The sequence below is a fragment of the Erythrolamprus reginae genome, chromosome 6 (genome assembly GCF_031021105.1).
Source record: "Erythrolamprus reginae isolate rEryReg1 chromosome 6, rEryReg1.hap1, whole genome shotgun sequence".
Taxonomy (NCBI): domain Eukaryota; kingdom Metazoa; phylum Chordata; class Lepidosauria; order Squamata; family Dipsadidae; genus Erythrolamprus; species Erythrolamprus reginae.
In genome coordinates this window covers 12632658-12648871 of record NC_091955.1, presented here as the reverse complement: position 1 = coordinate 12648871, position 16214 = coordinate 12632658, and the positions used below count along the sequence as shown (strand labels likewise).

The window sequence follows — 16214 nt, the reverse complement described above, 5'->3', positions numbered from 1 at the left end:
TGACTTGGAAGAAAAATCAGAAGCAACATGAGAAAATATTATTTTACTGAGAGTAGTAGATCGTTGGAACAAACTTCCAGCAGACGTGGTTGGTAAATCCACAGTAACTGAATTTAAACATGCCTGGGATAAACATATATCCATCCTAAGATAAAATACAGGAAATAGTATAAGGGCAGACTAGATGCACCATGAGGTCTTTTTGTGCCGTCAGTCTTCTATGATTCTAAAATCGGGCCCTTTTTTCCTCCCCCTTCGGCTGCCTTTTTTTTTTTTTTTTTTAAATCCCTTTTTGGTTCGAAAGGAGGAAAAGCTGAGGCGAAACCCCCTCAGAAACCGCCGCTTGGTTTTCGCAAAGCTTTCCAAAGTCCAAAGAGGGGGAGCCGGTGGGTGGGTTTTGGTTAAAAACGGAGGCGGAGGGGGGGGGAGAGAAAGGACCACCCCTGGATTCGACGTCCCCCTCAGGAAAAAGGGCCTGCCTCCCAAAACGATGCTGCGAGCTCCTCCACAAAGCGGGATAATTGAAAGGGAGGCGTTTGGATGAACTCTTGCTAAAATTACTTTTTTGAGGGGGGGCGGCGGCGGTCGAGGAATCCTTTGCCAAGGCTCCCTTCTTCTCAACCGGTCCTGGGCGGCTTGGGAGACCTTTGAAACCGGTGATTACAAGCCCCAAATTGAGGAGGAGGAGGAGGCGCCAAGCAGAGCAGAGCAAACTTTCCACGGCTTTCTCTTCGTGTACACCCCCCCCCCCTCAAAACATGGACTCGCCGCGCCGGCCGTCCCGGTCCCCGCTGCTCCTCGCCCTCCTGCTTCTGCTGCTTCTTCCCTCCGGCCGGGGACAAGGTAAGGAGAGCGAAGCCGCGGGGTTTACGGGCTTAATCCAGCCGGGTTTCGGGATGCGGAGCCGCCCGGGGCGCTTTCGACGGCGGCGGGCGGGGGGGAAACTCCAGGCGGCATCTTCCCGGGCTTAAGGATTTGCTGCGCTGCCGCCGCCCCGTCGGGTTTGCATTAACACCGAGCCGCCGCCGGAGGGCAGCAGAGCGCGAGGCGAGAGAGAGAGAGAATGTGCCCTTCCAGCCGCCCTCTAGCGGATGACTGCAGGCCGTCTTCTATGACATGTGGACTTCAACTCCCAGAATTCCTGAGCTAGCATGATTGGTTCAGGAATTCTGGGAGTTGAAGTCCACAGGTCATAGAAGAGCCAACTTTGCCTACCCCTGCACTGGGAAAATGGGTGGATAGTGTTTAGACTTAGCAATAGCGTTTAGACTTATATACCACTTTACAGCCAGTGAAGGGCTGCAAAAAATTTTACTACCACACTTTTGGTGTGGCTTATTTTGTGGGTGTGGTTTGCCGGCCGTGTGAGCAGGTGGGAGTGGCTTGGTGATCATGTGACAGGGTGGCTTAAAGGTGGCCAACTTGATGTTACTCAAGTCAAGAGTCTGAGTTAGGGTTAGGGTGCCTGGCCACTCCATGCCTCTTTCCCTTACTATTGCTGAACATCCAAAGTATTAAACTCTGTGTATATATGCCATATGTGTACGTGCATATTACGTACAGGCACACAAAAATAAACATTATCTGCTATATAAAGTGTTTGTGTACAAACACACACAGAGAGAGAGAGAGAGAGAGAGAGCTCTTCTAAAATTATACACATTCAACCTCATTTACTGCAATAGGAAAAACCATATCCAGGCAGCATTTGGCTCTTTCCCTGGCTTAAGGATTTGTGGTGGCGCCCCGTCGGGCTTGCATAACGCCGAGCCGCCATTGGAGGGCAGCAATGGGCGAGGCGAGAGAGAATGTGCCCTTCTGGGCATCCTCTAGCAGACGAGTGGATGACTGCAGGGCCGAAGAGGCCCTGAATTGGGATCCGCTGGGGAAATGGTCTGCCCTTATCCTATTTTTTGTATTTTATCTTAGGATGGATATATGTTTATCCCAGGCATGTTTCAATTCAGTTACTGTAGATTTACCAACCACGTCTGCTGGAAGTTTGTTCCAAGGATCTACTACTCTTTCAGTAAAATAATATTTTCTCACGTTGCTTTTGATCTTTCCCCCAACTAACTTCAGATTGTGTCCCCTTGTTCTTGTGTTCACTTTCCTATTAAAAACACTTCCCTCCTGAACCTTATTTAACCCTATGACATATTTAAATGTTTCGATCATGTCCCCACCAGTGTTCCCTCTAATTTTTGGGGTGGGTGGGCGGGCGGAAAAGTATAGTGTCTGAGCGGCAGTCCCTTTGGGACTGGGTGGCACAGAAATAATTAATACTAAACAAACAAACAAACAAACAAACAAATAAAAAACCCACCCTGTTTTGCCTCAGAGAATTTCAAAATAAAATACTGTACTGTGTGTCTATAACAGTGAGCTCATAATAGGGCAACTCTATCAATATCAAAATGCCACTTAAATAGTTGAGCTAGTTTCAAACTAGATTTTAATTTTCTTTATCTCTTCCTTACTCCCATTCTTTTTCTTTCTCTTTTCCTTCCTCTCTTTTTTCTATCTGTTTCTCTCTCTTCCTCTCTCTCTCCTTCCCTCTCACTCTTTCCCTCTGGGCTTCTGGGCAGGTTTGGAAAACTCTGAGTTGATGATGATTTTTAAGTGAGCGATTGCTCACTGCTCAGCTTAGAGGTAACTATGGTCCCCACCCTTTTCCTTCTGTCCTCCAGACTATACAGATTGAGTTCATTAAGTCTTTCCTGATGCGTTTTATGCTTAAGACCTTCCACCATTCTTGTAGCCCGTCTTTGGACCCGTTCAACTAACTAACTAACTAACTAACTAACTAACTAACTAACTAACTAACTAACTAACTAACTAACTAACCAACCAACCAACCAACCAACCAACCAACCAACCAACCAACCAACCAACCAACCAACCAACCAACCAACCAACAAATAAATAATTGAGAGAAGCAACCTAGAACCAAGGAGAAATTTCCTGGCAGAACAATTAATCCCTAGAACAACTTGCCTTCAGAAGTTGTGAATGCTCCAACAGTAGAAGTTTTTAAGAAGATGTTGGATAACCATTTGTGTAGGGTTTCCTGTCTAAGCAGGGGTTTGGACCTCCAAGGGCCCTTCCAACTCTCTGTTTTCTGTTTTTCAGTATTCAGACTGGAGCCAAGAATCTGGGTATTTATGGATACTTTTAGACCCTGTGTTTGAATTCTGTTGAAATCACAACACCCTTTTTTTCCTGATATTGGGACAGATGATGCGAAGGATGTTTGTAGGACTTGGTGTCTCTCTCAATAACATTTCGCAATCTTGGCAACTTTTTAGATGTGTGGATTTCAACTCCAGGAATTCCTCTTGCACCATCACACATTCTTTAAAATTGCCAAGGTTGAGAAACGCTGGTTTAGGATGCTGTTGCCAGCTTCTGTTATTTTCAATAATCTCACTGGCTAAGAATGTGTAGTGCTGAGAAAAATGCAACCTCAGAAATTATACCCAGGTTGTGGCATTTTGAAAAACCAGTAGAGCAAGGATATATTTCTGTGGCTTCCATTCTTTAAACTCATTGTAATTCATACCCCTGTAACCACACTGTGGCATATAATGTTTGAGTATAAATATTCAAAAACTTGATGGCTGCTATGATTACAGTGTTTCCCCCCCCCCCTTTCTTGGTCATGCCAAAGGGCAACATACTCTTGACGGCAAAAAAGCAATGTTAGACATAGGTACATCCTTCATTTACATCTAGGCCAGGTGTTCATAGAGAGATGAACAGCCAAGTTGCATCAAGGTTAGAAGATCAATTACTGTATTTTTCTGAGTACAGTAATACCTCGTCTTATGAACTTAATAATTGGTTCCGGGAGGAGGTTCGTAAGGCGAAAAGTTCGTAAGACGAAACAATGTTTCCCATAGGAAACAATGTAAAATCAATTAATGTGTGCAAGCAAAAAAAAAATATTGCAAAAACGGTGTTTTGCTGGGCACCGCCGCCCGGCTGTAACCTTTTGAAACAGCCGGGCGCTTCTTAGCGTTCTCCCGAATGCTAAACCCGGAAGTTCGACAAAAGTTCGGGTTTGGGAGGCCACCGAGAAGGCCGCCGCCCGACTGTCACCTTTTGAAACAGCCAGGGGGCTTCTCAGCGTTCTCCCGAATGCCAAACCTGGACGTTCGCCAAAAGTTCGGGTTCGGGAGGCCGCCGAGAAGCCCCGCCACCCAGCTGTCACCTTGCCATAAGAGCCACGGAGCTGTCGGCCGGTCGGGAGGCTCAAACGGAGGTGGGGAATCCCAATAGGGAATTCCATGGGCGGAACTTTGATGTCACAGAGACGTCCTTCCTGGAGTCCACGTTTTGGCCGGCCAGGAAGGATGTCTTCGTGACGTCAAAGCTCCACCCATGGAATTCCCTATCTGCGGCTCTTATGGCAAGGTGACAGCCGGGCGGCGGGGCTTCTTGGCAGCCTCCCGAACGCCGAACCCGAACTTTTGCCGAACTTCAAGTTTCGGCGTTCGGGCGGCGGGTTCGTAAGGCGAAAAAAGTTCGTAAGAAGAGTCAAAAATTTTCCAAACCCCAGGTTCGTATCTCGAAAAGTTCGTATGACGAGGGGTTCGTATCACGAGGTACTACTGTATAAGATGCACCTTTTTCCTCCCTAAAAGAGGCTTAAAATTCAGGTGTATTTTATACTCTGAATGTAGCTTTTTTCCCCCAAAGCTTTTCCCCCCAGCCCTAACTAGGTGCTAACAATCTTCCCAGCTCTTATCTTGCTGGTTCTTTCATTGTTATTCTCTGCAAAGAATGTTTACCAAGTCCTAAATCTTTCCAGAGTTTTTTCATTGTTCTAACTTGCTCCGAATAAGTTTCTTTCTAACCAGGTGCTAACAATGTTCCCAGCTCTTGCAGGCTTGCAAGCTCTTTCATTGTTACTCTCTGCGAAGAATGTTTCCCAAGCCTTAAGTCTTTCCAGGGTTTTCTTCATTGCTCTACTTGCTCCAAATATTTCTTTCTAGGTGCTAACAATGTTCCCAGCTCTTACTGGCGTGCAAGCCCTTTGATTGTTACTCTCTCTGAATAAGGTTTTTTTAAAGCTCTAACCAGGGGATAAAATAATGTGCTGAAGCTGACCAGACTAAGGACGCTACCTGGTAAGCAGATTATTTTCCCTATTTTCCTCCCCAAAAAACTAAGGGGTGTCTTATACTCCGAAAAATACAGTATTCCTCTTGAGGTCTAGCCAGCCTGTGGCTTGCTCTACCTTGGATCACCTGTAAACTTTATAAATGTCTCCTGTCTCATCCAACTCAGTGATGACTCCTCTGACCTTCCAATTCAGGGTGCCATAATTCATACACCAAGTTGTAAATCCACCTAACAATCAACATTTCAACAGGAGACCATCTTGAGATTCTGTGTTGAATAAGTGGTCAACATCTCCCTTCCTGGTGGGGAGTTATGAAATTGGACTGGTGTGATTTGTTGATAATAAACTGGTGCTGGCTCCAATTAATAGTAGGCAGTCTATCCAAGTTCTTGCAAGCACACTGTTACCATCTGTTCCTGCCTAGTTTGTAATCAACGGATGGGTCGGGAGCAATGTTCCCTCTAATTTTTTTTTGGGGGGGGGGCGGAAAAGTATAGTGTCTGAGCGGCAGTCCTTTTGGGACTGGGCGGCACAGAAATAAACAAACAAACAAACAAACAAATAAATAAATAAAAAACCCACCCTGTTTTGCCTCAGAGAATTTCAGAATAAAATACTGTACTGTGTGTCTATAACAGTGAGCTCATAATAGGGCAACTCTATCAATATCAAAATGCCACTTAAATAGTTGAGCTAGTTTCAAACTAGATTTTGATTTTCTTTCTCTCTTCCTTACTCCCATTCTTTTTCTTTCTCTTTTCCTTCCTCTCTTTTTTCTATCTGTTTCTCTCTCTTCCTCTCTTCCTCTCTCTCTCTTTCCCTCTCACTCTTTCCCTCTCGGCTTCTGGGCAGGTTTGGAAAACTCTGAGTTGATGATGATTTTTAAGTGAGCGATTGCTCACTGCTCAGCTTAGAGGGAACTATGGTCGGGAGAAGCAATTTTCTCCCTCCCCAGGCATTGAATTATGGGTGTGGGCATAGCGCGTGCCCACGCTCTTTCGGCCCCCGAAGAAAAAGAGGTTCGCCATCACTGAACTAAGGGATGTATATTTTTTTTAACTTTATGTGTATTTTGTTCGTTGTTGTTATGTATTTGTTGTGGTTTTTTTCTTTCGTACTGTTTGTTTATTAATTATACATTAATTACGGTAATGAATTGTATATTAGGGTTCTTTTATCTGGCTTGGGGCGTCTAAGAAATTGGTAACCTATTGTTTTTCCAAGCTAAGTGAAGAAAAGAATGTAGGCTGAAACTAGAAAACTTTTAGCAACTTTTAATGTTTCAAGAGACTCCATATCAAAAAAGAAAAGAGATTAGGAAGGAGAATGCTATCTGCAAAGTGTCCCCTCAAAATTATTTACATAAAGGGTAGTTCGACGGAGTGAAAGGCTACATTTGAAAATGATAACATTGATTCTTCATGTTTGTTATCAGTGAAGTCACTTTGATCTGCATCAATAGAGAGAATTGAGGCATTGTACCCTCTACATCGGAATGGGCGGTTTCGACTGGTTTGCCCAAAGCGGTAGTGTAAATTATTAGATTTGTTATGAATTGTTTTTATTGTGTTGTGAGCCGCCCCGAGTCTACGGAAAGGGGCGGCATACAAATCTAATAAATAGATAGATAGATAGATAGATAGATAGATAGATAGATAGATAGATAAGATAGATAGATAGATAGATAGATAGATAGATAGATAGATTAGATAGATAGATAGATAGATAGATAGATTAGATAGATAGATAGATAGATAGATAGATAGATTAGATAGATAGATAGATAGATAGATAGATAGATTAGATAGATAGATAGATAGATTAGATAGATAGATAGATAGATAGATAGATTAGATAGATAGATAGATAGATAGATAGATTAGATAGATAGATAGATAGATAGATAGATAGATAGATAGATAGATAGATTAGATGGATAGATAGATAGATTAGATAGATAGATAGATAGATAGATTAGATAGATAGATTAGATAGATAGATAGATAGATAGATTAGATAGATAGATAGATAGAATAGATAGATAGATAGATAGATAGATTAGATAGATAGATAGATAGATTAGATAGATAGATAGATAGATTAGATAGATAGATAGATTAGATAGATAGATAGATAGATAGATAGATTAGACAGATAGATAGATAGATAGATAGATTAGATAGATAGATAGATAGATAGATTAGATAGATAGATAGACAGATAGATAGATAGATTAGATAGATAGATAGATAGATAGATTAGATAGATAGATAGATAGATTAGATAGATAGATAGATAGATAGATAGATTAGAAAGATAGATAGATAGATTAGATAGATAGATAGATAGATAGATAGATAGATTAGATAGATAGATTAGATAGATAGATAGATAGATTAGATAGATAGATAGATAGATAGATAGATTAGATAGATAGATAGATAGATAGATAGATTAGATAGATAGATAGATAGATTAGATAGATAGATAGATAGATTAGATAGATAGATTAGATAGATAGATAGATAGATTAGATAGATAGATAGATAGATAGATTAGAAAGATAGATAGATAGATTAGATAGATAGATAGATAGATAGATAGATTAGATAGATAGGATAGATAGATAGATAGATAGATAGATTAGATAGATAGATAGATAGATTAGATAGATAGATAGATAGATAGATTAGATAGATAGATAGATAGATTAGATAGATAGATAGATAGATTAGATAGATAGATAGATAGATAGATAGATAGATTAGATAGATAGATAGATTAGATAGATTAGATAGATAGATAGATAGATAGATAGAAAGATAGATAGATAGTTAGATAGATAGATAGACAGATAGATTAGATAGATAGATAGATAGATAGATAGATAGATTAGATAGATAGATAGATAGATAGAAAGATAGATAGATAGTTAGATAGATAGATAGACAGATAGATTAGATAGATAGATAGATAGATTAGATAGATAGATAGATAGATAGATAGATAGATAGATTAGATAGATAGATAGATGATAGATAGATAGATAGATAGATGATAGATAGATAGATAGATAGATAGATAGATACGGTAGATAGATAGATAGATAGATTAGATAGATAGATAGATGATAGATAGATAGATAGATAGATAGATAGATAGATGATAGATAGATAGATAGATAGATAGATAGATAGATAGATAGATAGATAGATAGATAGATACGGTAGATAGATAGTGACCTGTTAGGTCAGGGGTCCCCAAACTGGCTGGAGAATTCTGGGAGTTGAAGTCCACAAGTCTTAAAGTTGTCAAGTTTGGAGACCTCTGCGTTAGGTGAGGTCACAATGACGTCACGGATCTGGTTCAGTTGGTGCCTGTTCTTGGCTGCCGTCATTGTTTTAAATTTTTTTAAAAGATTGTTTTAAATTATTATTTTTCTTCTGAGCATGTACAGAAGCCAAGTTTCCGGCTCTGTGCGTGCGGTTGCCATCTTGGTTTTTCAAATAAAAATCAGACTTTTTGGTACTGTAAATACGTGTGTGTGTACCCACGAGCCACACCCATGCGGCGCAGGAGGAAGTTAGGAGAAGTCACTCCACTTCTCTTGTAGAATTATGCAGAAGAAGTAAGAAATAACCAGAGAAATCAATTATATGTTTACAACAATACAATGCCTAATTTTCCTGGACTTTCTTCTATTGGCTGTAAAATAATGCACTTGGGGAAAAGGAATCCTCAATCTGAGTATTGCATTGGCAGTTCTGTGTTAGCAAAAACTTCAGAAGAGAAGGATTTAGGGGTCGTGATTTCTGACAGTCTCAAAATGGATGAGCAGTGTGGTCGGGCAGTAGGAAAAGCAAGTAGGATGCTTGGCTTCATAGCTAGAGGTATAACAAGCAGGAAGAGGGAGATTGTGATCCCGCTATATAGAGCGCTGGTGAGACCACATTTGGAATACAGTGATACCTTGTCTTACAAACTTAATTGGTTCCGGGACGAGGTTCTTAAGGTGAAAAGTTTGTAAGACGAAACAATGTTTCCCATAGGAATCAATGGAAAAGATTGGGCCCCATTGTTCTTGTGTTCACTTTCCTATTAAAAACACTTCCCTCCTGAACATTATTGAGCCCTTTGACATATTTAAATGTTTCGATCATGTCCCCCCTTTTCCTTCTGTCCTCCAGACTATACAGATTGAGTTCATTAAGTCTTTCCTGATACGTTTTATGCTTAAGACCTTCCACCATTCTTGTAGCCCGTCTTTGGACCCGTTCAATTTTGTCAATATCTTTTTCTCTCAATATTATTCTGCGCGCGCCAAACCACTACTACCACCACCTTCAAAAAAACCCAACCAAGAAAAATAAACCAGATTGGCGGAGGGGGATTAAAGGGGAGAGTATATCCTAGTGTAAATTTTTGGAATGAGCAGCATCTGAAACAAACTAATGAGGTGGGAAGGGAGGCAAGTGGGTTACCTTTTTGTCATCTACCTACCTACCTACCTACCTATCTTCTATCTATCTATCTATCTACCTATTTTCTATCTATCTATCTATCTAATCCAATGATGTTCAACCTTTTTTTAGCCGTGGCACATTTTTTACATTTACAAAACCCTGGGCCACATTGAGCCAGGGGTGGGGTGGGGGCTAAAAAAAGTTTGGACAAAAAAATTATCTCTCTCTTCCTCCCCTTCGCTCTATTTCTTTCTTTCTCCCTCCCTCTTTCTCTCCCTTCCTTCCTCTTTCTTTCTCTCTCCCTCTTTCTTTCTCTTCCTTCCTTCCTCTCTTTTTTGCTCTCTTTCTCTCTCCCTCCCTCCCTCTATGTCTTTCTCTCTCTCTCCTTCCCTCTCTCTTTCTTTCTCTTGTTCTCTTTCTCTCTCTCTTGCTTTCTCTCTCTCTTGTTCTCTTTCTCGCTCGCTCTTTCTCTCTCTTGCTTTCTTTCTCTCTTGCTTTCTCTCTCTCTTGCTTTCTTTCTCTCTGAGCTTCGCGGCACACCTGACCATGTCTCGCGGCACACTAGTGTGCCACGGCACACTGGTTGAAAAACACTGATCTAATCTATATCTATCTATCTTCTATCTATCTAATGTATCTATCTATCTATCTATCTACCTATCTTCTATCTATCTAATCTATATCTATCTATCTATCTATCTATCTATCTATCTATCTTCTATCTATCTAATCTATCCAAATTTGGTAATTTATAAGACTTGTGGATTTTGTTTTCCAGAATTCCATGACTCCCAGCCAGTCATGGCCAAACGCTCAGGATTATGGGAGTTGAAGTCCACAAGTCTTAAAGCGCTCCATCATGGATAAATCAATCTATCTATCTAGTACAGTGGAACCCCGACATAAGAGCTGCTCTACTTAAGAGCAACTCGAGATAAGAGCTGGGAGGGGAGAGATATTTTTGTTCTACTTACAAGCCCAAATTCGAGATACAAGCGCCAAGGAGCTGTCTCCTGAAGCCAAACGCTAACTTCCGCGTTCGGCTTCAGGAGACAGCTGCGAAGCGGCGCGCGTGTTTTAAAAGGTTGCAGCCGGCCTGGGGGGCTCGGGGGGGGTGCTTGCAGCTTTCTTTCTTGCTCTTTTTCTTTCTCTCTTTTACCTTCCCTTCCTCTATTTCTTCTTTTCTTTCTCCTTCCCACCTTCTTCCCTCCCTCCCTCCCTTCACTCATTCCTCTCTTACTCTTCCCTTTCATAAGTTTCCTTGCTTCCTTCCTCTGTTCCTGTCCCTTCCCCCTTTCTTTCTTTCTTTCTTTCTTGCTCTTTTTCTTTCTCTCTTTTACCTTCCCTTCCTCTATTTCTTCTTTTCTTTCTCCTTCCCACCTTCTTCCCTCCCTCCCTTCCTTCACTCATTCCTCTCTTACTCTCCCCTTTCATAAGTTTCCTTGCTTCCTTCCTCTGTTCCTGTCCCTTCCCTCTTTCCTTCCTTCCTTCCCACCCTCCGTCCATTCATTCACCCATTCCTCTCTTGATCGCTTAAAGCCGGTCCCTGGTGCAAAAAGGGTTGGGGACCTCTGTCCTACAGGATTGGGTGGCAGAGAAGTTGAACATATGTAAATTTAAAAGTTTAAGAAAGTTTACAAGTTAAGTGAAAGAAACTTCATTATTCATTTATATGTACATGTACATTTCTTCATTAAAAACATGTCTTTCTGCATAATTTAGACTAACTTTGTGAGTTTTTTGAGGGCTGGAACCAATTAAAATTATTTACATTAATTCCTATGGGGAAAAGTCGTTCGAGATAAGAGCTGCTCGACTTAAGAGCCCAGGTCCGGAACGAATTAAACTTGTATCTCGAGGTACCACTGTAGATCCTTGGAACAAACTTTCAGCAGATGTGGTTGGTAAATCCACAGTAACTGAATTTAAACATGCCTGGGATAAACATATATCCATTGTAAGATAAAATACAGGAAATAGTGTAAGGGCAGACTAGATGGACCATGAGGTCTCTTTCTGCCGTCAGTCTTCTATGTTTCTATGCTGTGCCCAAACACCTTTGCCTTTGTTCTTTGAACTTCTCACTTTTTCAAGCTCACATTGATTTCATATCAATGATTATTTTCTTGTCTTTCCCCTGCTCAACTTGTTTGCTCTTCCTTCATATATTTGTTTTGCAATTTAATCTTCATTTATTCTCTCTCTCTCTCTCTGACCAAACAACCCACAAATTCCTTTTTTTATCCTCAACTTTAATATCTGTCCCACAACTGTTTGGCACTCATTCATTCTTGAATCAATTCCTTCTTGTTTATCTACATACCCCTTCTTATGCAACTCATTCGCACTGCATTTCAATTTACTTTTAATGACATAGAGTTTCCAGTTCCATATGACTTTTGGCAAACATTCCTGGCCAAGAAACGCAGACCACCTACTACCAATATTTCCATTGCTTCAAAAATTTCCATCCGTTTCCCCATTTTTAGGATATATTTTGGAAAAGTACATACATTCTTCTACTGCAGTGTTTCCCAACCTTGGCAACTTGAAGCTATTTGGACTTCAACTCCCAGAATTCCCCAGCCAGCGAATGCTGGCTGGGGAATTCTGGGAGTTGAAGTCCAGATACCTTCAAGTTGCCAAGGTTGGGAAACACTGTTCTACTGAACTCTCTTCTAAAACTGTTATCTTTTTACTTTTTCATTGGTTATGTGTAATTTGCAATTATTCACTCTATTTTTTTGTCAAAAGAACCAGTTTTCAGGTCTATACTACTAGTTGCATCACATAATCTATTGAACATTAACAGGTAGATGAAGGTTCTTAGTAAAATAGACAACAAAGAAGCATATCTTACTCTTGTCACATTCTTCTGAGTGATGTTCAGTGCCTACCGCCTTTCTATCTCAGTATTGAACTGTGAAACTGCTCTGACCATTGAGAAGTCTCTTCAACAGGACTTTGCTTTCCTCTATTTAAATCCAGGGTTCCATATCCTGTAGTCATGAAGGAAAGAAAACAGATGCTAGCACAGAATGACCATATAGAGGAGATGAGTGGCATAAAACTAAAATACCAATAGTCCAACCCATGCATGGAAGGGAAGACCCATATTTATTGGATTGGTAAAACTGGATCATAGAAACATAAAAGTCTGACGGCAGAAAAAGACCTCATGGTCCATCTAGTCTGCCCTTATACTATTTTCTGTATTTTATCTTAGGATGGATATACGTTTATCCCAGGCATGTTTAAATTCAGTTACTGTGGATTTATCTACCACGTCTGCTGGAAGTTTGTTCCAAGGATCTACTACTCTTTCAGTCAAATAATATTTTCTCATGTTGCTTTTGATCTTTCCCCCAACTAACTTCAGATTGTGTCCCCTTGTTCTTGTGTTCACTTTCCTATTAAAAACACTTGTCTCCTGGACCTTATTTAACCCTATAACATATTTAAATGTTTCGATCATGACCCCCCTTTTCCTTTTGTCTTCCAAACTATACATATTGAGTTCATTAAGTCTTTCCTGATACGTTTTATGCTTAAGACCTTCCACCATTCTTGTAGCCCATCTTTGGACCCATTCAATTTTGTCAATATCTTTTTGTAGGTGAGGTCTCCAGAACTGAACACAGGATTCCAAATGTGGTCTCACCAGCATTCTATATAGCGGGATCATAATCTCCCTCTTCCTGCTTGTTATACCTCTAGCTATGCAGCCAAGCATCCTACTTGCTTTCCCTACCGCCTGACTGCACTGCTCACCCATTTTGAGACTGTCAGAAATCACTACCCCTAAATCCTTTTCTTCTGAAGTTTTTGCTAACACAGAACTGCCAATGCAATACTCAGATTGAGGATTCCTTTTCCCCAAGTGCATTATTTTACATTTGGATCATTACAGAGGCCTTTATTTATTTGTCTATTGATTGATTTTGTCCAATACGCCATGAGGGTTTTAGTGGGTATACACATAGTAAAATACATAATGAAGGTTATAGAGGATATACTCATAGTAAAATACATTTAAGAAAGAAGAGAAGAGAAGATATAGGAATAAAATATATCAATGAAAGAATAGAGGTTCTTCTTCTTCTTCTTTATTATTATTATTATTATTATTATTATTATTATTATTATTTATTAGATTTGTATGCCGCCCCTCTCCGTAGAGTAGCTAGCTACCGGTATCTGTTCCCAAGCTTAGCAAACAGGATGTTCTGACTAGGTGACGCCAAGTCCTGGATTGTCTAATGTGAATTATTAAATAAATCACCTTGTGTGAGATGCACATAGTTTTCTAATCCTAAATTAAGTAAATCTCAAACGTTTGACCCTCCAAATGCCAGCTATGAAAGAGAGAATGATGAAAGTCCAATATGTTACTCAAGATTGTCCTTAAGATATAATTACATCTGCCTGTGGTAAGGGAATCTCTCATTTCTCCAGAGCGGATCAGATTGTAGGTTGATTTCCAGCAGACTTTTGACCGGATTGAGAAGAAATTAGAGAGGATCAAGAAACACATTTCAAACGTGTTTCTTTGTCTGGATCTATTTTTGTTACAGACATAACAGATTTAAGACTCCAAAACTCTGTATTTTTCAGATAGCTTTCGATGCATGACCACAATTGGAACTATAATTTCTGTTGCTAAGTGTTGTGGTTGGCTCTGGCCCAGCTCCTGCCCCAAGGACTGTGGATGTGGGGGAGACATCCACATGCTGCAGGCCTGTTTTGCCCCCCGGTGGAATCTGCTGATGAAGGCTCCTCTGACCAAGAAGACATGAGTGACAGGGAGGAGGAGAGTGTGGCAAACAGCTCAGAAGGAGATCAATTATCTAGCTCCTCCTTGGATTCAGAACAAGAGTTAATGATACAGCCACGCATGCGGAGAGCGATGCATAGGCAGCAACAACTGAGAGATTATTATGAAAGAAAATGAGGCCACCTGTGGTTGGGTGGGGCTGTGGTCATTAGTGAGGCTGCTATAAATAGCAGCCTGTGGGTTTGGCCATTGTGGAGGATTATCTGATCGTTGTGTTTCGTGACTGCTTTACTCACTTTGACTTTTTGTGTGCTGATTTTTCCCCGCTTTGAAACTAAACCAGAGCAAAGTGTGTTTCACTTTGGGAAAGAAGAAGGACTGTGAATTGCCTCACAGCTGCAAGCTAAGTATCACAGAACTGATAAGGGACTTGTACAAATTACCAGTTTGTTTGGAGACGAGTGCTCTTTGCTATACCAAAAGAGGGCTTGGTTTAAGTGAATTTTCATTATAAAGAACATTGTTTTGAATTTTCAAACGTGTGTGTGTCTGACATTTGTACCTGTGAATTTTTGGGAGGATTCTACCAGAGAGCCCGACAGAACACTAAGCGAGGTGGGTTTTATGAACCTTTCTGCTATGGTTGTTAACCAAATCACACTAGTTGTTAAATGAATCATGTGGTCCTTAAGTCAATTCAGCTCCCCCCAGGCCCCCTTGACTTTGGTTGTTAGAATCCAGTTGGGAAGATCTCAAATGATGATTACGTATCCTATAGATGCTGCAGTTATTATAAATGTTGATTGCCTAGCGTTTGAATTTTGATCATGTGACCATGGAGAGCCTGTTGGAAGTGTAAGGATTGGTTGTCAGTCACTTTATCTTCAGACAGATGGAGTGGAGTGGAATGGAATGGAATGGAATAGAATAGAATAGAATAGAATAGAATTCTTTATTGGCCAAATGTGTTTGGACACACAAGGAATTTGTCTTGGTGCATATGCTCTCAGTGTACATAAAAGGAAAGACGGCGTTTAAGGGGAGACTTGATCGAAGTGTATAAAATCACGCATGGGATAGAAAAGGTGGATAGAGAAAAATTATTTTCTCTATCACGCAATACTAGGACGAGGGGGCCCTCCCTAAAGCTCATAGGTAAGAAAGTAAGAACAAATCAAGGGAAATATTTCTTCACCCAGAGGGTCGTTGGTTTATGGAATTCCCTTCCAGAAGAGGTCGTGACAGCTGTCAGCCTGGATAGCTTCAAGGCAGAATTAGACAGATTCATGGATGCCAAGTGTATCGGTGGTTATTGAAACGGATGTCCATGTGCCGCCTCTATGTTGGTTGAGGCAGGCAGGAGTCCCTTGAGTACCATTTGTTGGGGGTCAAGGGAAAAGGAGGGTCTTGCCTTCTCTTTCTGCTCAAGATCCCCATGGACAATTAGTGGGCCGCTGTGTGACACAGAATGCTGGACTCGATGGGCTTTGGCCTGATTCAGCATGGCTCTTCTTAGGTTCTTATGTTCATCAAGAATCATAAGGTACAACACTTAATGATAGTCCATGTACCAATAAGTGCCATGGAGCCATTTGTGGGAGGAGCTTGGTGATGGGAACAGTTGCTAAGTAAATTGTGGTAAGTTGAGGGCCACCTATAAGAAAATTAACATTTTACACTGTAAACGTGTGCAGGTAAATGTAGATGTGATCAACAGAGACAAGATGATGAATTCAGTGGTGCAATCAAATGAAACAATTATGAAGTAAAATTAAAAATTGGGATTTGAACTGGGAATGTAGGTCAAATCCAGGGTGGGAGATATTAAGTAAGATGGTCAGGGAGGCTC

The 16214-nt window shown here is 40.8% G+C and overlaps 1 protein-coding gene across 2 annotated transcripts in view; it reads left to right on the top strand.

Annotated features, from left to right (window-relative positions):
• The first annotated feature begins 264 nt into the window (after positions 1 to 264).
• Positions 265 to 16214, top strand: part of FBLN1 (fibulin 1) — a 68267-nt gene continuing 52317 nt past the window's right edge. The window contains exon 1 of one of the 2 annotated variants that reach the window (XM_070755264.1): positions 265 to 843. In XM_070755264.1, coding sequence (XP_070611365.1) covers positions 759 to 843 — 85 coding nt within the window. In that variant the 5' untranslated portion in view covers positions 265 to 758. The remainder of the gene's footprint in view (positions 844 to 16214) is intronic. The other variant, XM_070755263.1, reaches the window with a different exon arrangement.